General features: G+C 41.6%; 1 protein-coding gene across 1 annotated transcript in view; it reads right to left on the bottom strand.

Annotated features, from left to right (window-relative positions):
- ZDHHC2 (zDHHC palmitoyltransferase 2) overlaps positions 1-18903 on the bottom strand; it is a 37261-nt gene extending 18358 nt beyond the window's left edge. Inside the window, exons 1-5 of the mRNA XM_075500142.1 lie at positions 18590-18903; positions 7890-7916; positions 4608-4702; positions 1280-1400; positions 262-331 (exon numbers count right to left, since the gene is read on the bottom strand). Of these exons, the coding sequence (XP_075356257.1) occupies positions 262-331; positions 1280-1400; positions 4608-4702; positions 7890-7916; positions 18590-18761 (485 nt within the window). The 5' untranslated portion in view covers positions 18762-18903. The remainder of the gene's footprint in view (positions 1-261; positions 332-1279; positions 1401-4607; positions 4703-7889; positions 7917-18589) is intronic.
- Between the last annotated feature and the right edge of the window lie 7314 nt (positions 18904-26217).

Here is a 26217-nt window from a genome sequence, read left to right as displayed (position 1 = left end):
TTTAACCATTATGTAAAGAATGTGTAAGGCCATGTAATCTGTGTTGGCATCAAGAAAGCCATCAAATGAATTAAAGTTATAGAATTCCTTAGAAATAAATAAATGAGTAAAAACTAAACCTGAAAAAAATCTAAGGAATAAAAAAAGCCTCTCTGCTAAAACATTAAACCTGAAAAATCTATGCATAAAAAACCTAAAAGCTTCTTTGTCAAGAAAAAAAATCCATTTATTCAGAAAACCACTTATTTAAAATAGTCTTACTTGTCGCATACAGAACAGTGATGGCAACGATCTGGTTTTACAAGATGGCATCTGTCACAGTATCTGATTGCTAAAGAAAAAAGTTCCAAGATTAGATCTCAATGTACCGTTACACATTTTGATTCCTGAAGTCTGTGCAGAAGTAAACACTAGCAGCTCAGCCCAGCAGAACCCCCAGGAACGCATTTCAGCATGATCAGAAGCAGTTGCAAATATTGAAGCATTCTTTAAGTACTTGAAATGCTGAATCTAGCAGAGTGAACCCAAAAAGCTCAGTTTTTGCAATCTCTGCTAATCATGCTAATCAGGGTTTTTTCTTCCAAACCCCTCAGCTCTGCAAAACAACCAACAAACCAACAAAACCCACAAAACCCTCACTAGACTGGAAAACCTTTAAAGACTGTTCAACAATATAGCTAGTTTAAACTATTATTCTAACAGCTTTAATTTACTGTATGAGATTATCTCTTGGATTTGCTTAGCTAGCCAGCATTCACAAATTTACAATATCGGTAGGTTAAGATTAACTCTTAGTTTAGAAGAACTTTTGTTCTTGCAACTGAACAACCAGTAAGTAAAACAGTAACAGTTTCTTACTGTGATCTATCTAGCTATACATGACATACAGACAGTGATTAATTTATTACCTTTTTATTTTTTTTAACCTATGAAAGAAGAAATCTATGCAGTTAAGGACTGCTGCAGTCTCTTCTGCAGTTTGTTAGTATTACAAGCTATTTGTAAATGTCAGTTTGCAAACATTTAGCAAGGCATTGTCAATCCACTTTAAAATCCTAAATTGTACACAGCAATTTACTTTCCAACAATCTTTCCACTGAATAAATGTAGCTGCATAAAGCTACATTAAAGTTAAGTTCTTGGGTTACTTTGTTATTTTATGAAGCATGAAAAACAGTTCTTCCCTACAGTCCAAACCCTTGAAATTTTTTTTTTTTTAATTCGTTTAGGTAGTACATCTGGGCACCTGCCTTTGGTGGTCTCCTGAACACCTATTTACCTCCAGACATTGTCCGTGTATAGATAGGAAGATCCTTGGCTGCCCGTCTTAAGACTTCTTGCTGGGATTCACCTCTAGGCTCCCTCTCTAGGGATTCCTTGTCTGAATATGATAGATGAAACTGGAATAATTTTTAAAATCAAAGATATGTTAGCAAATTTCAAGTTAAATAAGTATCTGTAGAGATGTAAAGAGAAATAAATATTCATTATATAAAGATGGATTAGCAGCACGTAGAAGGTATTACAGCAAATAACACAGTGTTCCTAAGACCACTAATTTAGTTTGTGACAACTGAAGACAAAATTAAAATTATTTCTGATTTGGTATTGATGCAATGCTGAATGCTGCCAGAAGTCATAAGGGACACTCTTCAAGAGGTGGATCAAGAGCTTACCATTCCCTTGAAAGGTCAGTTAATTTACTTCTGTAATACTAAATATTAGCTAGTGAATATAAGCTAGGGATGTCAGTCTTTAACTGAAAGAAAAAACACTACTAGTAATAGCAGAAAAGATAGCTTTATTTCTCTTCTGGTGTCTGGCATTTTCCCTTCTATTCTTTGCCACTGGACAGTTGCTGTTCTCTTCATGCAGGTGTTAGGATATGTTTTTACTTCCGAGACTGGCTAAGGAAGAGATGGGTGTCCTGTGTGACAGAATAACCACATCTTAACATCTTCCTGCATAAAAGGACAACTTCTGTCACTGCCCAAAATGGCAATAACAAACATTGCTCTAGTAAGAGCCGAGAGGGTAAAAATTACTGAGAGATATGCATGGTATACATGAAGTAGTCCAAATTTCTTACACTCTGAAATCCTCTGCAACACAGCAACATAGTCAGCTGTGCCACTGTAGCTTCTAGAAATGGGCAGATGCTGAAGTCTTTGGTATCTCTATCAGAGAAATAGGATAGAAGATCACCTCTGAAAATAAGTAAGTCCGTATTTGGCAGGAAGAGTGGCTGTCTCTAACCTGTACTAGAAGCAGAAGCCCTCTGCATAGCATTTATGTCTACAGAAAGGCTAGTCATTACAATAATATTAATTTTTTTCCTGAATGAAAGTGATGCATGTAAAACTAAGAAAGCAGACAGAAACATACAATTAGGAGCTTATTCTCACCTCCATAGAGAAGGCACCACACTGACAAAGCTCACAATCTTCCAGGAGAAGCGGGAAGTTCACTGTTTAGCTGAGTTTCTCAGGCCACCTTTCATTTTTTCCCTAGCAAGAATACACTCTTTCCAACACCGGAATTGATTTATATTGGGATATATAGGATCTCTCACTGCAGAATACTTGGTTCAGAATACTTTTTTTTTAAAATGCTTCCTGTTTGATGTACATAGAGGTATTGCTCCATCATTTTGTATTGGTTCTCAGAGTAGTCCTAAGTCTACAAAACCTTCCTGCCTGGGAAACCATCTTCTCTCCCACCTTCATGCAACGCTTTATATATAGCTGGCACACACAGGTACAGAATGGCACACAGTAAAGTGAAGTCCCTCAAAGTCTCTTAAAGAGAAACTGCAGCCAGAACTTCAGTGCTTTTCATACGTGTAAAAAGTTGAAATAAGCTTAAAAAGAAATATACAGGCTGTGTGGTTTGCAGCAGCTGCAATATTCATGGAAACAAAACGCAAAAGCTTTATCTGTTTTTCAGTCTTCAAATGAGTATTTGCTATAGTTGATAAGTCAGTTCAGTTAAGGTGAAAATACATCCTTTTACATTTACAGACTTCATCCTAAAACCTGGAAGCCAAGCTGTAACTTAACATTACAAAATACCCTAATTAAATTTTAAAAATACTGCTCTAGTAGATTAGGAAAAAGACATGGAACAACAAAGATGTCACTTACTGCCAGCAACATTGTGTAAATTCAAAGAACACAGAAACACTACATGTTGCTTTCTATTACACAACTTCAATACTTTTAATATCCCATTTGAAGTTCTCCAGTAGCATTGTATGATGGCTTTGGAATCCCACTATAATTACTAAGGATTTGTCAAAATGTTCTGGAAGTCTTTTATTGGCATCAGCCCAGTGATTTGAAAACCCTTCTAATTATCACTATAGTCACCATATACGTGCATATATTTTGCTATGTAATTACCAAATGAAATAGATTCTTAATTTATTTCACTCCTCTCCACCCCAAGCTGTAGTAAAGACTGCAGTGTGAAATTCAAGGAAGATGCCAATTACTTTGAATTATCTGCTTGTTTCCACAATTACATATCTTATTAGTGCATGAAAACTATTCAGAAAAGAACCTCTGCGCGACAGTAGAAATCACAAGCTATTTATTTTGTGTTGGCATGGTAGCTATAGGACCTAGAGTTACAAGTCCATGCTGAAATAAGTATTGGCTTTGTGGATATTTCAAACTCCAGAGCAGCCACAACATGATTCCTCTTGACCTCAGAGGTTGCGTGACACAGCACCTGCTGAGACTGTGGAGTTTCTGTATAAAGACAGGATGGAAGAGGCCAAAAAGTTGCGCTGGTTGTACCAAGCTGCATGGGGAGGATTTTCATCAAGGCTATTGACAGTTTTATCTTTTTTTTTTTTTTTTGGTAAATGTTAGAAAGAATGTGAAATTGAAATGATAAAAACCCCAATACTGTACTAAAAGCAATTATCTTGAGGCTACATCATGTTGAACATGGTTTTGTATCTTAATGTCCTCCAAGACAACTGGATCCTTCTTCTTTAACACTTCTGTACTAGCTGGACTTAGACTGGGGGTATATATTTACTCAGACCTCTTTTCCATGCAGCTGTTCTATACTAGCTCCCTTCCTGCTTAGCCAGCCATGGCTTCCCAGCATCAGTGTACCTGTTGTGCGTTCACGCCACAACCCCCAAGTTCTTTCATACCAAAACAGATGGGGAAGAAGCTTTAATTCAGAGGACAACAGACAGATGCTGACAGGCAATATAAGTCTTAAACACAGGGAAATAATTTTTTTGCCCACATGAAAGTATTATATTCCCATGCAAAGATTTAAGCTGCTAGCTCAAGTAGCTCATAATTTTCAAGTGGAAAGGTTTTTTTCTTCTTAATATCATAAATACTATCTAATTTTAAAAACGTATTAAAAAAACCTTTAAAACTTAGAGAAGGTGTAATTTTTTTTGTCTTGGTCATTACACTGTTTGCAAGCTGACTTACTCCTATTAAGAAGCTGTAACTACCATCTGTATTCTTCTACACAGTGTAAAACTATAGGAGATCAGAGTCTAAGTTATTCAAATACTACAAAATCAGCCATTTGACTAGGCTATTTCAGAAACAAAAAAGTTAAGTTTATCTTACTTCTTTTGAAGGATTCATTGGTAGCGTAAAGATTGTTTTCCAATATGACCAGACGAACAGCATGAAAAATATGTGGTAAGCAACCAGGCACACAACTAAAATCAAAAAGGAACAGAATTAATACAAACAGACCAGTGATATTATAGTACTTACAAACGGATGCTGTACGTATCACAGATAGTTACTCTAACAGATGTAAATACAGAGGCTCTGCAAAAGCTTTGCAACAAAAATATTGCACTGCAACTTTACATGACACAAATACAGACCGTGTGGGGAAAGTCACGATACAGGCTACATATGTTACAAAAGTTTGAAGGGAACGGTTAATAGCCTATTAGAGCCCCGGAATTATTTAGCAAGCAACTCTCCCTTTACACATTTGTTAAATCCTATTTAACTGATGCGTCTCTGCTTTTTAGCAGGGACCGTGCAGGGAGACTGCTACCATGCAAAAAAACCCAAATAAAAACTCAACACCCGCCCCCCCTCCCCCCAAAGGAAGTATAGCTACCTAAACAATGACTAGAGGAGGGGAGTGGATATGCATACGATACCTGAGCAGTAACCATAACCAGGTAATTTGGTTTGCCAGATTTTTAGGAGGGAGGAGAGTAGGGTGGTTTTTAAAAACTTGCAGGTTCTTTAAATTCAAATGTCCCATCACTACTTTATATTCTTCATAACCAGTGATTTATTCTTACATTTTTTTAATAGATGCCAGTCAACATTTACCATGCTGAGTTGTTTTACTCGAATACAGAAGGTAACATTAACTTTTCCAAAGAGCCTGCCATGGATGGATAGGTGTTTCCATTTAAAAGCTCTCACTGTACTAAGCAATTCACTGGAATATAAATAGTAAATCCAAAACTTGTATCCCCTGATTAACTTGCTCTAATGTACAAAAAAAGAGTATTTCCTTGGGTTTTTCTTCCTCGGGCAGAGAAACAGCAAATAAAGGACAGCTAGGACAGCAACAGTGAAAAATACTGTTTCCCTGCTCTACAGATGAACTCAGATCATAGACAGCTCAAGGTTATATGGAAGCTACATGGTCAAATAGTCTTTATACAACTTCTACAAATTCGTAAGATCATCAAAAATCATCATAAATGGAAACTGGTGTATTTTCACTACACAATCTGAAATATTGCCCTCGTATGGTTAGCCCATGTTTTTATATATGTAATGCTATTCAGTGCTAGAGAATTTTCCATAACACATGCATGATGGTGTGTATAAATGCAGGAACAGTAGCCCAGCATGTTCTTGTTTTTTGTAATTTTGCCTCAAAAGTAACACTGAATAAATGTTTCTGGTGTTGAAGTTTGTTTACTCAAAAAAGCAGCAACACAGTAAATATTTACTCTTATTCACTAGGCAGTTAAAAAATAATTTTAAAAAGCTAACAAAATCCGAGGACCAACACTGTACAAAGCTTTTGGGATGACGGGGAAAACAGCCATACGCCATGTCTATAAACCGAAAAAAATCCCATCGGTATAAGTAAGTGATAGAACTGGACTCCACATCAAGCACAATACACTAAATGACCATCTTGTTATTGCACAAGCATCTGGCAGGAACAGTCCACATTTTTATCAGAACATTTCTATCAACTCTAAAAAAACCCTGATTTACTCAAACAAAACCAGTGTTTTTTTAAACAACAGTATATTCATGGCATAAAGCGAGGACAAGGTAGGGCAAGTTACACGAGCTGTGTACACCACGTGTTTACGAATCTGCATCTATATTTTATTGTTGTGAGAATGGTAACTGTGACTGATAAGAGAATTCCTTTTTCATATATTAGAAAAAACACTACTGGAAGAAGACAAAATTTTAGCCTAAAGACATTATCCCATGTTTCTCCTTTAAAGTCTGCACAAGACGTAAGCTCTTCTGGTTTGCTCTTGCACCTCAGCTCTCCAACCTGGCGCAGGTCCCAACTGGTGACTTCTCCCCGGTTACCTACCCACCAGTTTCCCTGCACCGCAATGGAGACCCTGGGCTACCCCGCTGCTCCACTGGGTCTGTGGGTGTTGAGAGTCCGACATAAGAACCTCAGTTCCCTTGAGACAGAAAGAAAAGAGCTGTCTGCAGCTCCCTGGGCAGAAATCCTTCTGTTTTACACTTTTTCTGAAAAAAAAACCCAAATGACGTATCCCTGGCTTGAAGGCAACCCATTTACAAATAGCTAGCATAGCTGGAGTTGCCTGGAAATTTGCAGGAACCTGTAATAGGGCTGAGCCCCATTTGCCCAGTTTTCACTCCCAAAAACGCTTAGGGCAGAAGTACAGCCAGGGTAAATTTCTCCTGACTGGCTGAAGCTCACCAAGACTTTGCGCAGCTAAAAATAAGGAAATTTCATGATCCCTAATGCATTTTGCTGACAATTCTAATGTGCTTTGTGAGCAACGCCTAACAACACGCTCGTCCGTCCGTCCGTCCCCCCAGACTATGGAGCAGCAAGAAACTGGAATTATTTCAGTCTGCAGGTGCTGAAGTTTGCAGATATGCTTATACACTCAGATACTCATATGCACTTGCTGATCACTGAACTGAAAAAAGTTTTTCAAGCAAATGTTTCTTAATTGGGAAATACTTTTTCTAAGTGAGAGAGTTGCCAATGATTTAATAAAACCTGCTGGAACTGCACAAAAGTAAAAAGCGTACAGTCTCCCTCCTAAGCCCCAACCCCTTCCTCTGAAAGCTATGCAGCCCCACACTTTACACTTACATGCTGTGCTGTAGTATTAAAATGGCATCTGGAAAAGCAATCTAAACATGCTACAGCCTCGGGGTAGGAACTCTAATGACAGCTAATCAGGCAGTTTTATTATCTTCTGGAAAGGTTACATATCTGAAGGATTCTGTTTCTTCAAAGACACTGGCTAAAAAGAAACTGCAGAAAAAATTCACCTCCCATTTAACTATGTTGCATCCTGCGCAAACACCTTGCTCATCTGTAGGAGTCCTGTTTGTACAAGAGCTTTCCTTGTTATGAATAAAAATGTTTAGAAACAGAATATAAGGATTATTTTAGTTGATACTTCAGAAAGGCAGTAAGAAGAGTAAAAAGTTCTAATTTTTCTCATGTCTATTTGGAATGGCTAAAGCAATATTCAGGAACAGCAGGATAACAAAAGGAGCGGAGGAACACAAAAAAATACACTTATTTAAAACAGGTTAGATCTGTACCTCAATTCTACTAGTAAACTACTATACTACCCTGATATATGAATTCCACTTACAAACAGCTAATAAAAATCTTACCTTTTTCTCCAATATTTGTCATTGTCACTGAAAAATGAGAAAAAAGGAAAGAGTAAAAATTATGTTTAAATAGCAAATGATGTACCTAAATATTTTAAACTTTTGTTTTTCAACCAAAGAGGGAAGAGTAATCATCAAACGATATAAGCTTCAGGCCACACACTATCAAGCTTTTATGCTGTGTACATTAATCACAAGAATAGACAGACAATGCACATTGCTTAGAAGGTTTTTTGGCTCCCATTCCCAGGCTCAGTTCCTGAGAACTAGCACCTCCATCTATCTGAAGTTGCACGAGTTTAACCCAAAGCCACCTCTGAAGAACAGGTATTTCTTTAACCGTGGTTGTACAGGTTTTATTGTTTATATGTGTTCTATTCTTGAGGTGGAGGTGTCAGACTCCAGAACTGGTTTTGCCAGCAATACTCAGTGATACCTTAGATGTCCAAGGCATAAAAATTGAAAGTAGACAAAAGTTGCATTTTCTTTAAGAAATTGCCCATGGATTACAGGATTTGGGGATAGTAAGAGTGAGAAAGGTGCAAGTTTGTCAGGCATGGAGTGGAGTACACAGGTATCATGTATCAGTGACTGCATTTATGAAAGAGAATAAATCTTTTTCTTAAACCTGTATTCCAACACACTCGGTCACGTTATTTAAAAAAAATAACCACCCCACAACAGGTATCTCAGAGAGATCAGAAACTCCCAAGTGATCAAAACCTCATGGTACTCTTCCCTTTCCACCCAAACCACTCCACCACGCATTTATCCATCCTAATTAAGCAGTCTACAAACTGTAATATACCGGCACCTACAATTGTGAGCGAGAGGACAGTCGCTACATGGATCTGCTCTTGTTTTCCTAACAAAAATGGCTGCACAAGGCTGGTCTTCAAACAGCAGGCACAAGGCAACTCCTACTGAAAGGCCAAGCAGCCATGCCATCCTACTTTGATGTATTAAACTTAGGCTTGTTGACAGAGTGAAAGTCACTATCTAAATAGATCTTGCACAATGCAAGGATGTACCGTGGGACCAGTGCTGCTCAACACCTTAACTAATGCTCTGGAAGAGCGAACACTCAGCAAGTTTACGGATGACACCACCCTGGGGACACCAGCTGATACGCTCATGTGCAGGACTGCCATCCAGAGGGACCCAGACAGGCTGGAGGAATGGGCCAACAGGACCCTTATGAAATTCAGCCAAGACAGAGGTGAAGTCCTGCACCTGTAAAGAAACAACCCCCTGCAACGATACAGCCTGGGGACGGCCGGGCTGGAGCAGCTCTGTGGAAGAGGCCACGGGGGTGCTGGTGGGCAGCGAGCTGAACATGACCCAGCAGCATCCAACCAGCAGAGAGAGCCACCAGCCCCCTGGGCTGCATTAGCAGGGGCAAGGGAAGGGATTATCCCCCTCTATGCAGCACTCATTAGACCACATCCAGAACATTGCTTTGGGCCCCCCAATACAACAAACACAGAAGTCCAGGGGAGAGCGACCAAGCTGGTAGGGACTGGATCACTAACCCTCTGAGCAGAGGCTGCACGGCTAGGGCTTGTTCAGCCTGGAGAAGACACGGCTTTGGGAGGACCTAAGAGGACCTCCAGGGAGGCATCGAGGAGGTGGAGCTGGTCTCTTCACAATGGCGCAGGGTGGGAGGACAAGAGCCAGTAGGTATAAGTTGAAATGAGGGGATCAGATTTGATACAAGAAAAAACTTTTCCACCATGAGAACAGTCCACCAGTGGAGCAAGTTACCTGGACATGTTGGGCAGTCTCCATCTCTGGAGCTTTTCAAGACTCAACTGGATAAAACCCTGAACAACCTGGCCCGACCTCACACCTAACCTTGCTTTGATTAGGAGGTTGGACTAGATGAACTGAGGTCCTCTCAAACATTAATTATTCCATGACTCTATAATTATAAAATAGGTCTATTAAAATGGAGATTTGAGTATAGGTATACCAAAATGAGCATCTACCTTACTTGAGGGAAAACAGTAAATAACCATGTTTATAAAGTTCTTCACAAAAATCAGAAAGACACCACAGAAGTTGCATAAGCCACTATAAAGGAAACTCTATTCTGCCCTCAGTTTTCTAGTTCAGCTAAGAGAAATCTTTAGAGCTTGATAAGCTAAATATCCATCTAGACAACTGCTAGAGAGAAGCTGAGCATGTATACACATTTGACTCTGAGGAGCAGAGATGCTGCAGTACAATAATGCACAAGAACTGTAAGATTGTAAGTAAAGAGTCATCCACCAGAAAAAACCAAAAGATATCTTTAGAGCTGATGTGTAATTTTAAAGTGCTGGAGCTCTCAGATTAGGACAAACTAGCCATTACTCAAATTCTGATTTTCTTTCTCCACTTGGTATGGCAAGCAAGGTGTGCAGAAATTTTGCCAGTCCTCTTGGAATAACTACTCTCTGCTAATTAAAAAGCCATAGCCAAACATACATTGCAGAATCACCAGTTTCAAACCAAAATCTACTTAACCAACCTTTCACAATGATTTGTGGTATTTTACCCTCCTAACAAGGGAATGGCATAGAACATTGCTGTGAAAGCAGTTGTCATCTTTTGTCGCCCCTTAACTTTGGATGAAATGTATTAATTAACGTGTTTGAGACTTTTAACTTTTCCACACATCTGTAAGTAAAGGACCAATACAACTAATAAATCCAAATTTAATAATTTCTACCTGACTGCAAGCCTACAGCTTTCCAAAATTTCTGTCCACCTCTGGGATGAAATGCACTCATCAGAGTCTGCACCTGCTCGGCAGACCATCTTTTCAGCTTTTGCGGTATACAGCTTGGAAGCCAAATGTTCCTGACAGTCAGGAACTGCAGACCATGAAGGCTGAAACGTAAGTGCCCAAAGATGTCCAGTTAATCCCAGCAGAGTGAGAACCAGGTTTTTTTGGATACATCTTGTCATTTTAATCTCTTTTACCACCTGACTATAACTCAGAGTTATTTCATACACTCCTGAGTTGCAACCACTGTAAGAGACTGAAGTAGAAGAGGCAAGGCTGAAGAGAGATGCCAGTATCTTCAATCTTCCAACTTTTTTCTCCACACTTACTGCAACTGGTGTTTACGAGGAGACTGGCTGCACTGCTTAACATCCCCTCAGACGGTGACAGAGGAATACGCAAGATATCCAATAACCTGCAGCTTTTCACAAAGTGAAGTACTACTCCTTCTGCTTATGCCTTTTTAAATCACCTTTGATGAAGGCTCCCTGAAGGAGGTAAAATGTGTGGGAAAGTAATGGACAGGCATCTGCAATACCACAGGACCAGGGAGGAAATAAAGGGGTTTTTTTTTTTTGGTTTGGTTTGGTTGGTGGGGGGTTTTTTTGCACAAATGTGGCAGAATTGACCAGCAGGAAGGGGGGGGGAAAGCCCTTACAAATCAAACTCTCTCTTAAATTTATCTTAAAAATTAAACTTTCTCTATTTGTAGAATAACCATGATACAAAGACTTCTTAGGGTAACCACAAGATGCTTATAGTTCTGAATTCACACTATTTAAGTGCATGGAAAATAATTTTCTAACACCAAAAAACCCCTCTGATTTTGGATTTGATCAAAGAAACGTTTGCTATTTTCTCCACCTTCTGAACAGCACACGAGATATTTATTTAAACCAAATTTTATATTTTTCAGTAGATTCAGTGATACAGCTTTGCTATATTATTCAATAGTATTTGATCATATTGTCTTCTGTGAATCATTTATACCAGTCTTTCTGGCAGTTTTCTCATTGCTCTTCCAAGGGGTTATATTCACTGCTGGTAGTGCACAGAAAAGTAGGTCAGACTGTGCATCCTGTCATTAATAAATACGAGCTTAAATGCTGCAAGTTCACTTACTGGTAGTCAAATTAAGGGTAAAAAGCATTTATGTCTACAATGACTAAAATAAACATGAAGGTCATGCCAATCCCAACCGTTAAGCAATTTCTACAATCTGGGAGAAAACAGGGTAAAACCCTTTGAGAGAGGAATGTAATGATACTCCCATATATTCAGAGACCGAGACAATTATAAAACCATGACCTGTCTTCAAGAAGTCATTAAAAAGTTACACCTCTCTTCGCTTGAGATACCGCAGGGGCCAATTTCATTAAGAATCAGCCTTCCACTGCTAAAGCGTCAGGATGCCTTTTACAGTTCGGTACTAGCAGACTATCACATCATTAGAGCCTCTCTGTTTCATTATGCAGCTTGCAGACAGTGCTCATCAGAATTAGGGATCAGGCTGGGACATACGCAGGACTTCGGCCAATGTAGAAGCCAATTTCCTGAGCCAGAAACATCATTCCCTGCTTGCCCTGAGCCACAGGCAGCCAGAAACAGAAACAGCACATTCAGTAGCCAATGCTGCTAAACAGCCTGTGCTTGCAAAAAACAGTGACTGAGGACAGAAAGTTGTGTTACAAAAGGTAGGAGAAAGTCCAGGATGGAAAGGACACCCAGAGAAGCCTGGGGAATTCACCCCACACTTGCTGGTAGTCTTCTGGACTGGGAGAAAGCCATGCAGCATTAGAAATTGGGCACCACAGTATCTCAAAACTGCCTGCTGCAACTCCATCACCAAATTAGTTTGCTAAGAGAAGCCACATTGCACTGGCACCTTGCACTGGTTAATTCAGTGACAGAAATGGATTTCCCATTTCTTGAACTATGGCTCATTTTCTCTAGAAGTCTTTATTCTCTCTCACCCATGGAAAAATTAAGTAGGCATCCATCTCCATGTAGCTAGAGACATGGCAAGACACATTGCTACCACAAAACCCAGAAGATTTTGGAATTCATGTAAAAAAATTGCATTGGTTTTCTAACATTAAATTGTGCTTGACTTCTAAACCCAAAATTGAAATTCCTGAACAGTAAATGTAATGGTTAGATTAAAAAAAAAAAAAAAAGAAAAGACTGGAGAAAGCAATTATTTTTTTAAAGCTTTGATGGAAGTGGATATACAAAATCTTGCTTCCGTATTTTATGTACATTTTAAAAATATTTAGAACTTTGGAATGGGAAAATAAGATACATCTGATTCAGAGATTCTGCAGCCACATCTATAAGTAGCTGTTTCTCTCAAACTTTTATACAGTTTAACATCTTGGATCTGATTCACAAAACTAAGTGTGTATTTTATCTTTATAGCATATCTGAAGCTGGAAAACACTGATCTGTAGATGCAGTTTAACTCATGTCTCTGTACACATAAAAAGTGTTTTATAGTTGTGACGCGTTTTATCCTTGTCTGCAACAGTCCTTTAGAAAAAAATCAGTGCTTGCAATAAAAACTACCTCTTTGCTAGACAGAGCAGTGGGTTGCATTGATTCAGAGTGACACGGTGGAGACTTTGCCACCAGTGCTTCACTTCAGGACAATAGTAACAGAAATATTTCTGGGAGATTTAAGGTTAGCATAAGTAGTCATCGATAACCCACACATTTGGATTTGGCAGTATTTGTGAATGTTTCGGTAAATTCATTTTACCCCTGTGCGCATCAAACTACATCACCGCCCACCTACACAGCAGCAAGCTGCTATCTGGTACTTTTTTAGGTAAGGTCACAAAACCACTGCTTTTGAATTGAGTATGCCTAAGAATTGATCTAATCTTTCTTCTTTACAAAATTCCCATTTACTTTCCAAGTCACAAGGACTAACTGAAGAGTGAAGACTACTTCTAGAGAAGTTGTATGACCAGATTCTTCTTAGCAAACAAAGAGTACAACCTGACAAGAACATATATTCAAGCTGTTATATATCAACCAGTGTTAAACCTTTAACTGAAAACACAATCTTATGCAGTAATTATATCTTCACCATAGACCTTCTGTTTTCAACTTAAAGCCATGGTTTAAATTTTAAGGCACAAAACCTATAGGTAGTACACCAGGCACTACATAGAAAGATAAGCAGTCATCCTTAAATACAGACTTCAATTCAATTTCAGAAGTAGAGAATGGCAGCTGTCTTTGAAAGTCTGAGAAAGAAATCAAATTAAATTTGAGAAACGCCCAGGAGTTCTGCTGGCTAAAATTCAGAAGCCAATTTTACTTCAGGTGCCAGTTTTGAAACTTTTCTGAAAGTACCCAGGGATCTCAGAAGAGGAAAAAATGTGGTGTTTGCAAAACACAGTATAAAAATACAAATTTGCTTTGACCAAAATCCTTTGCTACCTTAGCAGCCAACGTACAGACAGGGTATTTAACTGGTATTTGACAACAGCCAACTGCAATGTTACAACGTACTAGTATTTCTGCAGCCAGATATAAGCTGTAAATGATTACAAGACATGAGCAGCAAGTACCGTAAATCCTTTGATCCACCTGGAGAACATACTGAGCAAAGAGCTCAAATCCAGCTGACCAAATCTTGGGCCTCACTTTTTTTTTTTTCCTTTTTTTTTTCCCCTATCAGTTTCTATCTCCATATTTTCTGCTGCTTCTGATCCCCTGATGACACTGTGCCATGCCTACAGGGCACATATTAATTCTGCCTCTAAACTGTGATGAATTAAGCAGCTTTTTATCCTGCTATAATTCCATTCCACTGACGTTACACAGAGACAAAAACCTCAATTCAGCACTAATCAATCTGATCCTCCAGCAAAAATCTTTCACAATCATTAACATCTTTAGCAGCTGGATGTCATTCCACGTTTTTCTGTTCCATACTGAAGGTAGCAGTGGACAGATCCCGGTCACATATTCTACTCCAAAAACAAAGACGTGGCTTATGAGCTCTCTCTCCTGACTGTGTTGTGAATGTCTTGTTGTCCCCCGCTTCAACTGTGCTGAAGTCACTTGTTCTTTTCCAAATCAGGCAAATTGCTCACCAGGTGGGAATATTTCCTCCCTTTCCCTCACTCAAGTAGTCAGAAAATGCTTATTGCTCATTTCTATGTTTCACAGCAAATCTATTTTCCTTCTTCAAAATTATAAATTCAAGCTGCATTTTCAGACAGGATTCCCTGAGCAAGCGTATTATCCTTAGAATTAAAATCAGTGACATGTAAAAATGGACCAAAACTGAACATACACAACCAGTTTGTATTTATTGGATAACCTTTAATCGGCACAGTTGATATTTTCACTAAAAACATCTGTCACAGCACTGTCAAATTTTCACATTTTCCTTCTTACATGCAACTCCAAATCACGAACTGGCAGGAAAACAAAACGAAACAAAAACCAAAAAGGATCTCAACATCCGAGTTTGCCAAGAACATATCCAACAAACAACTGTCAGAAACAGTGCAAACAACTACTGGTTCTGCCTTACCCAAAGCATGAAGTGGCTAACTACTCTAAGTCCCTTATATTTCTACTAACCCAAATTAGAGATACACATAAGAACAAAGACATAAGAAAAATTACTTTCTTTCAGGTGCAGAGTTTACTGAATCCAATATGTATTTTCAAAGAGTAGACACAAGGATGCAGGGGCCAGGGGAAAGAATTCCATTTGCACTTCATGCTGTTGTTGTTCCATATATCCTAGGTTGAAATTTCAGTAGCTTCAGCTATCAAAGTTCAATGTACTCATTGTACATCGCCTGTATTTCCTCATCTTTTTTAGAGGAAGAACAATAAATCTGTAACCCTTAGGTTTTCATAAACACACTCAAATTTCTTTAAGGGAAGACGTACTTAAAGGACTGTTAATTTTAAACACAAAAGGAAGTTATTTTGGGGAAAAAGAAAACTACTATTGCCAGACAAGGGTTGTGAGATGACAATACCAGCAAAATCAAGAGAATGGAACTGGATTAGATAGAAGTAATTTTCAGTCAGATGTTTTAAAACCAATTCGTTTACACATTTAATTCCAGTATTCTATAACCAGCAGGACGAAGATAACCGTTTGCTAGTGTTCGGTACCTTTCTCCTTTTCCTTAAAAGTTAAAGCAGCACAAGCATTTAACTGAATCCACTAATAGAAGAGACAGAACTCTAGACGTGGTAATACTACAGTTAAAAGTTGTGGATTCCTTCTTCTGTTTCTAAAACCTTTTTTTTTTGTTTCTAAAATGCTACTCAATACTGTAACTACTTAGCTTTAGGGATGAAATGGATCATCTTAGTAGACTTTTTCTTTCTTTTTTAAAAAACCTGTAACGTCCCTCCTACAACACTCAGTTGAAATTTCAAAAAATATTCAAAATACTACATTTGAAACACCTTCTCATTACTAAAAGCTCAAATAAACAACTTACGTTACACCTGTGCAAAGTCCTTGCTAAGTCCTACTGCACAATGGTTAACATTGTTCCCTGTACATTGTCGTCAGCATCAACGACAGTAAGCTGCAACAAAATAAGCAGCTATATATGTCCTCTTTAGCAGTCAGTGCTGCAGGAGTAAAAGATGCATGGAGCAGACAGGCTGGCTTCAAAGCACTGAAATGCTTACAGTCTATTCCTGCCGTTGGCTTTCGTTCTCAGAGCTGTTAGCTATTCCTTCTGTTGTTTACACTAAATATTCATTAGTAAGACAAGACATAAGTTTATTTTATCTTAGTATGCCAAAAACAAGGGAAAACATCCAGATATAGATAAAAGATGGAATTAGCAGAAGCCGTGGACAACTATTACGCTGAATTCAAAAACTGGTGAGCCAGGCAGAATGGGGAAGGGGGGGGTGGTGGTGGGAACAGCAACAAAAAAAATCCCCTTTGTCCATAGAAAGGAATTCAGCAAAAGATGTTTTAGCAGAACCCCAGGATTCCCTCTTCCCCTCCTCCCATGGCAGGCCTTTTGCTTTGAGCAGTTCTCAAGGAATTATGGTACCATAGTTTATAGTCTGAAGCAAGTTTCAAGCATGCCATTTCCTTAAGAGGTACCCGCTTTCAGGTAAGCTGAAACCCAATATTCCTCTGTTATACAGAACTACTCAGAAGATAAAACACACTAGATCACTCAAACAGCAGTACCCAAATCAAGCCTACTGTACTGTGTAAGCATCATGGGGCTGCGTACATTAGGACAGATGTTAAGTATAGGGCCACTTCCCCCAAAACATCCTTGCCCTCCTTGTGTCAGCTTACAGCTCCCCTTTCCAGGCTCGCTCAGTCAACTTCTCCCACAACCTTCCAGACAATTCACTTCCTTGCGCTGGAGGTAGACACTTCAGTCCTCCTCTCGTGAGGGCGCAGCAACTCAAGTCCCAATTTCTAGTTGAAGAGCAGCATTTAAAACTAACAGACGTGAATGTTGTTAGTGAAAAAAGGATGTAAAAAGCCCACCTCCAATAAAGGAACCACAACAAGCCTTGATACCTCCTTCCAAAACAAAGGGGCTAGGCCTGGCAATCATTTTTTGCTTAATGTCTCAACTGCTCAGCCAAGCATCTGTAGGACAAAAATTTTATCACAGTTTTCTGTTAAAAAAAATTCCAAAATTAGGTACCAGACTGCTGAGATTTTCAACATGAACAGCTGAAGTCTGGCAAAGTTATATAGGCATATAAATGCACTCTGCTTGAGCTGGGTATTTTCCCCTCACTGCTGTTCCTTAAACAGACGCTAAATGACCAACAGTCACTATGAACCTCACCTACAGTAGAGGGGAAAGGGGAGACAACAGCTAATTTGTATTCCTTTGTGCCATTATTATAACGCTGTTCATGAAACATCAGTACGCTGTACATTAGCCTCTAAAATTCAAAGATTAAATTGCTTCCTACAAGATATACCGCAACAGAAACTGAAATTAATTCACAAGGGAGCCCAAGCGAGCTGGTCGTTTAATAAATCCTTCTGGCTTGACTACTGAAATTCACACAAATACTCTGATCACACCCAGTCGCCAGTATGTGATTAATTATTTGCCTAACGCTAAGGAAGAGCCAAGGAGCACGGTCAGGATGACTCCTGAATGAACTGCAGGCTGCCGATGCCAAGGGCGGACCAAGAAGTTGTGACAGCCAGGCGTCTTCTAGGCGTCTGAAGAGCGGCACGGGGAGACTCGGGGATTTTCTGTTAGCTGTTCCCGCTTCCACGTTGGCTGACAGAACACCCTGGGGTTTTTTACACATATATATATGTGTGTGTGTGTGTGTATGTATGTATACGTGCTGTCACGCAGTGGGAAGAAAACAAAGGGACCGCTAACTTTGCTCACGCCGTCTGCCCAGGGAGCCTCCAGGTCCCACGCTCAGGGCTGGGGTGTCACACGCTGTGCTCGCCACGGAGCAAAGCTCGCTCCCGTCGGAAGCCCCCCGCGATCGGCTCCCTCCTCGCGTGGAAGTGGAGACTGCGCGCGACCAGGTCGCGGGGGGGACGAGGCAGCGCGGAGGCCCAGCGCGACCCCGGCCGCCTGGGGGGGACCGGGCTGAGGCGGGGGGGTCGCTCGGCCCCTCTCCAGCCCGCCCGGCCCGGCCCGGCCCGGCCCAGCCCAGCCCAGCCCGTCGCCGGCCGCATGCGGCGGCGCAGCCCCAGCCCCGGCCCCGGCCCAGCCCGACCCGCGGGCGTGGCGGCGGCGGCGGCCAGGGGCGGCCCCGGCGCCGACAAACAACAGGCAACGCCGCCGCCCGCCGCCCCCGTCCCGGCAGGCGCGGGCGGCGGGAGCCCGGCCGCGCTCTCCCAGCCGGGGCGGCGGCGGCGCCCACCCCCGTCCCGCGGGAGCCCGTCGGCGCCCCCCGCCCCCGCGGCGGCACTCACGCAGGCAGAGCTGGGTGACATAGGCGTAGTAGGACCAGCAGAGGATGCTGGAGATGAAGAGCACCGGCACCCAGTACAGCAGCCGCTGGCAGCGCCGCCGCACGCCGCCCCAAGCGCCTGCCGCCCCGGCTGGCGGCGGCGGCGGCGGTGCCGCCATCTTCCCGCACCGCATCCCGGCCGCTCGCTCCGGGGGCCCGGGCCCCGGCCGCGCACCCCGCCGGAGCCCGCCCCGGTCCCTCCCTCCCGCGCTGACAGGGCTCTCCGGCAGGGCCGCTCCTCCCACCGCCCGCCCGCCGCTCCCCCCGGGCAGGGCAGGGCAGGGCAGGGGCAGGGCGGGGCGGGAAGAGCCGCCCGAGGGGCCGCAGCGTCCCCTCAGGGTCCGCCCGGTTCCGGCCGCCCCGGGCCCGGGAGGGAAGGGGACGTTCCCGCCGCCTGCCGTGGGCGATAGCGGGAAGCACTCCCTCAAAGTTTGGGGCCGGGCCGCGGAGCAGCCCGGCTCATTACAGAATGAGTTACGTTTCTCGGGCATCCGGCACGTGCGGGAGCCTTCGGGTGTTGACGTGGCTGGAGGCACCGATGGCGTCTCCCCGCGTTGAACTCCGGTGCCCAGCCCAGCTTCCTCCGGCTTTTCCGCCTCTGAAATAGGGGTGGTGATACTTAACTGCCCTTGGAAATACTTCAAAACACTTGGTTAGGAAAAGTGCTGCCTCATTTGCAAATCGTGTTTCGGAGTAGCATATAATGAGCAACAAGTGCCGCAGGCTGCCGTGTCACAGCGAGCAAGAGGCCGTGGGAGGCCGCGGTGGCCGACCCTGCTCTTGGTGGATGTTCGGCCAAGGGAAGGTGGCGTCGGATTGTGCTGACTCACTCTTACCCGAAAAGGCTTTACGTTATGGCCATCGTAATGAAACGCTTGTGAAATGTCATAGTAAACCCAGACTGCGTTGCAGTACGGGCACCCAAATTGTTGCTGAATTATTGTTCCAGAATTAGAAATGCCGAGCACGGCCCGTAGTATTTCTGCAATCTGTTGGAGTCTCTCGGAGCATCGGCGGCACAGTAGGTAGGAAAGAGCTGGCTGATTAAAATGTGTTTGGACTTGGAAAAAAGGCTTGTATAATGTCTCGCATGGGAGGCTACACATGAAGCTAAGTACTCACAACCTGGAAGGCATACCACTGCCATTCATTAGGAAACAGGCTGTGAAAGGGAACAAAATAGAGAAAATAAGACAAAAACAATAGTAGGTGTGCTGCCAGGTTCCAGAGCATGAAACGGAGTCACCAGCATGTTTATTGAAGAGACAGAAAAAGAAGTTGACCATATGGCTGCAGTGTTTCTATGTAATGCAAAATCATGCACCCCTCATTATTGTAAGATTGGGCTGAGGAATTTCAGTTAGCCACGGTGAACTGGCTGAATGAGCAATACAGAATGATGTATCGAGAGGAATATTACATATCCCATGGCAGTAAATTATCTTTGCCTGTTCAAGAAAAAGGCTCGTATATCATTGCGGATGGCTCAGTGAAATCATCTTCACAATGTATAGTTATTATAGAAGAGAAATGAACAAGATATGATGCCATCGAAAGATTGGAATGTAATAACTTAAGAAAAGATTCTGCATAATGGGGAATTATGTATGATACATTAAAAAGGCAGACATATAGTGAACGGTACTGAAAAACTAGATTTGATATTCCTACATACTGTATTTCACAGAACAAGAGGAAAAGGACCAAACCCAACATGACATAGACAATAAACCCACTATATTTTACCTGTAAGTAATTATGCAAGTCATCACTGAGGCCAGCATTTTAATAGAACATTTAAAGGATTTGACTTCAGTATGTTTAATGAAAACATCCATCATTATTCAAAACAGATTTTAAAAGTATAAGGAACAAAATTACCACCGCTTCAAGGCATACCCCATGCTTTACTGGCAAAAGTTAAAAGAAATGAAGGCAATTTACTTCATTTGATGGCTTTTTGCGCTTATTTGGAAATACCTGACAGTGACCTCTCTCAGGTACAAAGGATCATGCATCTACTGTGTTGTGTGTTTCCAGGGACACATGGCTGTACCATGAGAAGTCAGCAGCTGGGAACTGTATGCATAAGGGTGAATTAGTTTTTGCATCGTACTTGGGGGCTATGAAAAGCTTTTTCCTATAAACCATTTTAAAACGCTGTATGTGATATGGGGCTTATTAACGATGACACATGCCAGGGAAACATGGTAAACAGTAGAGAAGACTTTTTAACGTAGTGATTAATTCTTTGAAATAATAGTTATTATACAAAATTATGTATATAGAGAGGTGGCAGTTTGCCAGAGATGTGGGAATAAAAAGATGATGTGTTACAAAGACCTCGAATTATATCATACAGTTTCTGGTCAGAGGCTTTTTATCACCCCTTCATGGAAATGGCCTTCTGTAGTCCAGCTTTCTAACTTTTCCATGGCCAATACCACCCTATTCTCACTGCTCAGATTTCACAATAATCAGAATTTTCTTATTTAGTATGCTAATAATTACATTAGTAGTAATTATTATAGCATACTCTTTACCGGAGCTCCAAAATCATGGTCATTCTGGTTCAAAATTAGGCCATTTGGTGAAATAAACAGGGAAATCTTACTTTAATTTAGTGGGGACAAAAAAGCCTGCCTGGACGCATACTCCCAATTACCTTGGAGCATCCTTTGGTCAGAGAGCTGTAAAGAATCCCTCTCTCCTGCCCTCGTGGCTTCTCCCCATGGACGTGGGCTCTCTAGCTCTCCTTCATGCCCACAGTTCCTTTCTATTCCCTCCACGACTCTCATCACTCTCCGGATGGGTCATGAGGGACCTTTTCTTCTGTGCCTTTCCTCCTTCTCCTCCCTCTATGGTATGACCTGCAGAAATTTTAGGTAGCAGCAGAACAACTCAAGAGCGAGCATATTCAAAGGAGCACTGCGTTATGGCAAAAGTAAATCCTGGGATAATCCGAACCATTAGGGATTCGTGGACAGATTTCCCAAATGACTGTACTCAGGCAGCCTCTCTCTACAATGAGAGAGGTTACTTGGGGCACAGTTTATTGATGCTTATATGAAATGTTCACAAGGAAAAGACTGAGGAAACGAAGGTAATTTACTGGCTTTTCTTCATGTCAGGAGCTGGGCTGAGAGTAGCTGAGGTTTGAGGAGGAGGCTTGAGTGTTTGGCAAATCAAAACAAAATGTCTTTGTTGTAAGTGGTACCACTCAGCTTTTCCCCTCAGGCAAGGTATATGCAAGGTATTGCTGGTGAATTTTTTTAAAAAGTGTCTCTTCTGGAATACATTTCTAACATTACCGTGTCTGACTATTCTTTGTATCAGGTTGTGCGATCTAGGTAGCGTGGAGGGATGTTACAGGAAGGGGCTGCCACCCGCAGCTCCGGAGCCAGGCATCCTCCTGCCTGGCCACTGGAGCCCAGCCCAGGGAACCGGCATCTCCGTCCCAGGCTGCTGGACGTGCCTGCTGCTTTCCCGCTCAACCAGTGGCAACTTCAGCAGCACCTACGTATAGGACTCACACAAGTACCAACAGCAAAGTCCACTTCTCCCGTCAGGGGTGAGGTTCACTAGAGAAAGCGCGCACACACACACCCCACACTCTGTGTTCACAAGCGCACGTGCAGGTGCAGATCCCTGAGTACCGGCACAGCCTCCCTGGTTGTCTGACACCCCTGCCTGGATCCCAGGCCCTCTTACCTGCTCCACGGTCCCTGACTCGCCGCCTGGTCCAGTTTGGTGCTCACTGCATTTTGACAAGGTCCTCATCCAGCCGATCTTGCTGAAACAAGCATCCTCCCGCTCCACATACCCTTGCCAATTAGTCTGGCTGACCAGTGCTGTTCCCTGCTGTTGTCTCTGTTATTGTTGTTCGGTTGGGTTTGCGCCTCCATATGTTTGGCTTCCCCCCTTCTCCTTGTCATCCCACTTGACAAAGTCCTTGATCAGATGATGTTAACGAAGCAGGTGCTCTCTCCTTCCATGTGCGCTGACAGGTAGATTCCAGCTGGGTTTAGATACAGAAGCAGAGAGTGGAAATAGTGCCGCTTTCTGAGGAAAGTCACCTTGGTACCTGAGCATGCAGTCCTAATTAAAAACTACTCCTGTGCAAGTCATCCATCTAGAGCAAACAGTAGTAGAAGGCTTGTACATGGCTAATGAAGTTACACAGACATCTTGAATGTCTTTTATTAAGATGTGATAAACAATTCCTGATAATCAATGTCATAAAGTAATGGCAGCAAAATAGAAGGCAATTTCAAGCGAGGGCAGGTGTTTAATATACAGCAGAGAAAAATTATGTTACTGATAATTTAGCATAGAGAGTCTCTTCAGAGCTCAGTTTTGTACCAGCTTGAAAGGTCATAAAATTTCAAAACAGTAAGAATAAAAAAGTAAAATGAGCCACAAAAGAAAAGAAACAAAAGTGATTATGTAAATTAACAGTGTTCTTTTTAATGTATACGTGATTTGAATACCACAGTACTGCAGTAAGAGAGCATTTGTCAAGGAATTACTTTAGCATTCATTCAGGCTCCTGCGGATTTAATATCCAAGGCTGGCCATAGATGTTCACATTTACTGTCCATTCATAGGTTATGATGAGTAGCTGGAAATACCGTATGTGTATCTAGCTCATTACATTTCAGCTATAAAATTACACTGAACTCTTAAGACTACCATTACAACAACTGAGTGTGGAAAAATAAGACTTCATATTATTAGATCATTTTAAGATGTCACAGATTTACTGTGCTAGAACTGTTTGAAAATTATAAAGCATGATTAATTTTATAATCTTATAATAACTTCCTGATGATTTTAAGCACAGTATTTGGTCAATTAAAAAGTCCCAAACTAAGTATATGCAGAATACAGTGAATGATAAATAAACACACAAGCAAAATGCTCTCAATTTAAGAAGTATTTTTCAGAGAATCTGACTAGGAACTTACAGCTTATAGACTCTGAACATCTCCTCCTCTATGTAAGGATTCTGCTATGGTGGAATACTTTCTCCCCCACTGTGTGTCCCACATGTTCAGTGGAGCAGCAAGAGGAGGAGGGACAATAGGACAGGAGTATGAATTTTGCTGTCACATGAGTGCAATACACAGACCAGCTAGAAGCAGGAATACACATAGACACAGACATACAGACACATGTCACTAATTAGGCAAACCGGTGGCTCTACAGGGATGCTCTCTGACCTTCATGACAGTGACTGTGCCGCTTGCTTCTCTCCAGAATGTGTGGGTGTTGGACCACACTTACCACACGTAGAAAAAGAAATCTCTCTGCAGTCTCTGGCATAAGATATCACTTAGAAAATGTATGTTGCATCCCAGCTGGAGTCAAGTACCATCTGTGTACAGTTCGTGGCTCCCAGCTACATGAAAATAAGCAGCTTAGTAGCCTCTCCAGTCTCAGTCTAGCTGTCAGATTTATTTGAATTGAAGGGCTGGCCCAGATGTATTCATCCTCTTGCTCTCCCTTCATCCTAGCTAGGTACTTAATTATTTGCAACTGTTTGGATACCCAAACCTAACTGTTGCTGTATGAGGTTTTTTAATTTTATTTTTACTTTTCCCCAATGTGGAAATTTGCCTGGTTCTCCACAGGAGAGGCTCATTTAGCTCCTTTTCAAGTAATGAAGTCCTTCCTGGAATTTCTTGATTGCTACCCCTGAATTGATACAATACTGTATTTGTCAGAGTCTGCCTTCAGGGAGGTTGTTTAAAGTCGTATTTGGGCTTATTATCCACCCACTCTTCAGTCACTTTCAGCAGTAATTTTTTCATTGCATTGTTTTCTCCCAGACATATTCATCCTGGAGTTTTCATTCCCCTGCTGCTTCCCCTTTTGCCACTTAAGGAGGGAAAAATTTAAACAAGTTCTACTCTACGTGTCTCTACTTAGGCAAAAATCACAACCCCTAGAGTGGAAAGCCCCTAAAGAGCTGTATGTGAGAAACCTTACCCCATCTAGAGACATCCCATGCTGTGTCCACTGATCCAGTGGTTTCTGCCCTTTGGAGTAGAAGTTATGTGGCTTGATGGTTGACTCCAAAAGCAGGCATCTAAATCTAAAACTATCAGTCTGACAGCCCCCTTTTTTTTAGATCAGGCAATTTAAAACCGCTTTTACACAGCTAATGCCCTGAAATGCCTTGGCGGGGCTGAGCTGCTCAGTACCCTGGTGACACATCTAGGTTTGATCATTGTCCAGGGATGAGATACCTGCCTATGTCCATGCTTTCTGTTGCCGGCGATCCTCAGAATACGTCTCTGCACAAAATGCAGTGACAGCTACAATTTCCTTCTTTCCACTTCCTATGGAAGTGTTTTAATCGCCAGTTTGTAAGCCAGTTTTGGCAATTTGTCCACTGTCATTATGAAATGATATAGAAAAGGATGCAAGATTCACAGCATCAGAGAAAGTAAATGCTTCAGCAGCCTCTCAGGGCATTTGCCCAAAACAGGGACTTCTGGATTCCAGTCCCTGCTCCTTGTACGGGGTTTTGTCATGCAGTTTCCAAGTGCAATGGCGTATTCTTCTCTTCACAAGCTATGTTATCTCTGGCAAGAAGCATAATTTGATAGCAACTACCACAGCAGCTCAAGTCTCTCTGAATCCAGACTGCCATTACCCTGCTTTTCATCTCTGCTTCAGGCAATGTTTTTTCACTCCCTCTCATATGCTGTCCCCAGCACTTTTGTAACTGGGGGCTGTTTCAGTTGAATCACATACATACATACATGTGTGATACTTGGTTTTTTTGCTGTGTTAATTCCTAACTGAGCCATCTCACCCGCCTGTCACACAGGTGCTACTGGCCATGGAGGATGCGCGTGAGAACGCACAGCTCCCAGGAGCAACATCTGACCACATCCCTGTACTCAGTACTGCCTGGTTAACTAGTTTAGCTAGTCTGCCGATTTAAAACAGATCTCGTGCAATTCTCTGCATGGATCCATTAAGAGAGCCTAGGTGACTACCTTCAGGCTCAGTATTTTACTGCAGAGATCGGAGTACTTGAAAGTTTATTTTTGCAGCACTACCCTCTTTTGAATCTAGGTTGTAGCTTCTGAATCAGGGTTAGAGCGAGTTAGAGTTCATTGTTTCAAACCAGAACTTACAACCTCAGGCAAATCACCTAAACCCACTTTAACAGTAGAAACAGGTATTAAAAAATCATGGCTTATGGGTACGGTTGCTTAAAAAGGAGAAGGATTATAAATTTGTTGTCAGAAGAAAACTGTAAATGAAAAGTTACTTGCAATGGATAGCTATCAAACAGGAACTGGAAAAGTTCCTGTGCAGTGATATTAATTTAAATTCATTTCTTTTTAAATTAAGGTGGACATATAAATAGGTAACTCAGCTGTGTGTATTTTTAAAAAAAACCCAGGAGTAATAGTTTATTTGCTTACATAAACAAACATATTACTAAAATACATTTAATATGTTGCTGTTTCTATGAATGTTTATATATATAAAATTACGTATTTTTATAGTAAAATTTTCAAGTGGGTACTAATATTTTTACAGAACGCTCCTAGCTAATAATAATGCTCC

The sequence above is a fragment of the Mycteria americana genome, chromosome 4 (genome assembly GCF_035582795.1).
Source record: "Mycteria americana isolate JAX WOST 10 ecotype Jacksonville Zoo and Gardens chromosome 4, USCA_MyAme_1.0, whole genome shotgun sequence".
Taxonomy (NCBI): Eukaryota; Metazoa; Chordata; class Aves; order Ciconiiformes; family Ciconiidae; genus Mycteria; species Mycteria americana.
Note: the sequence above shows the minus strand (reverse complement) of the source record. Positions and strands in the feature narration are given on the sequence as shown.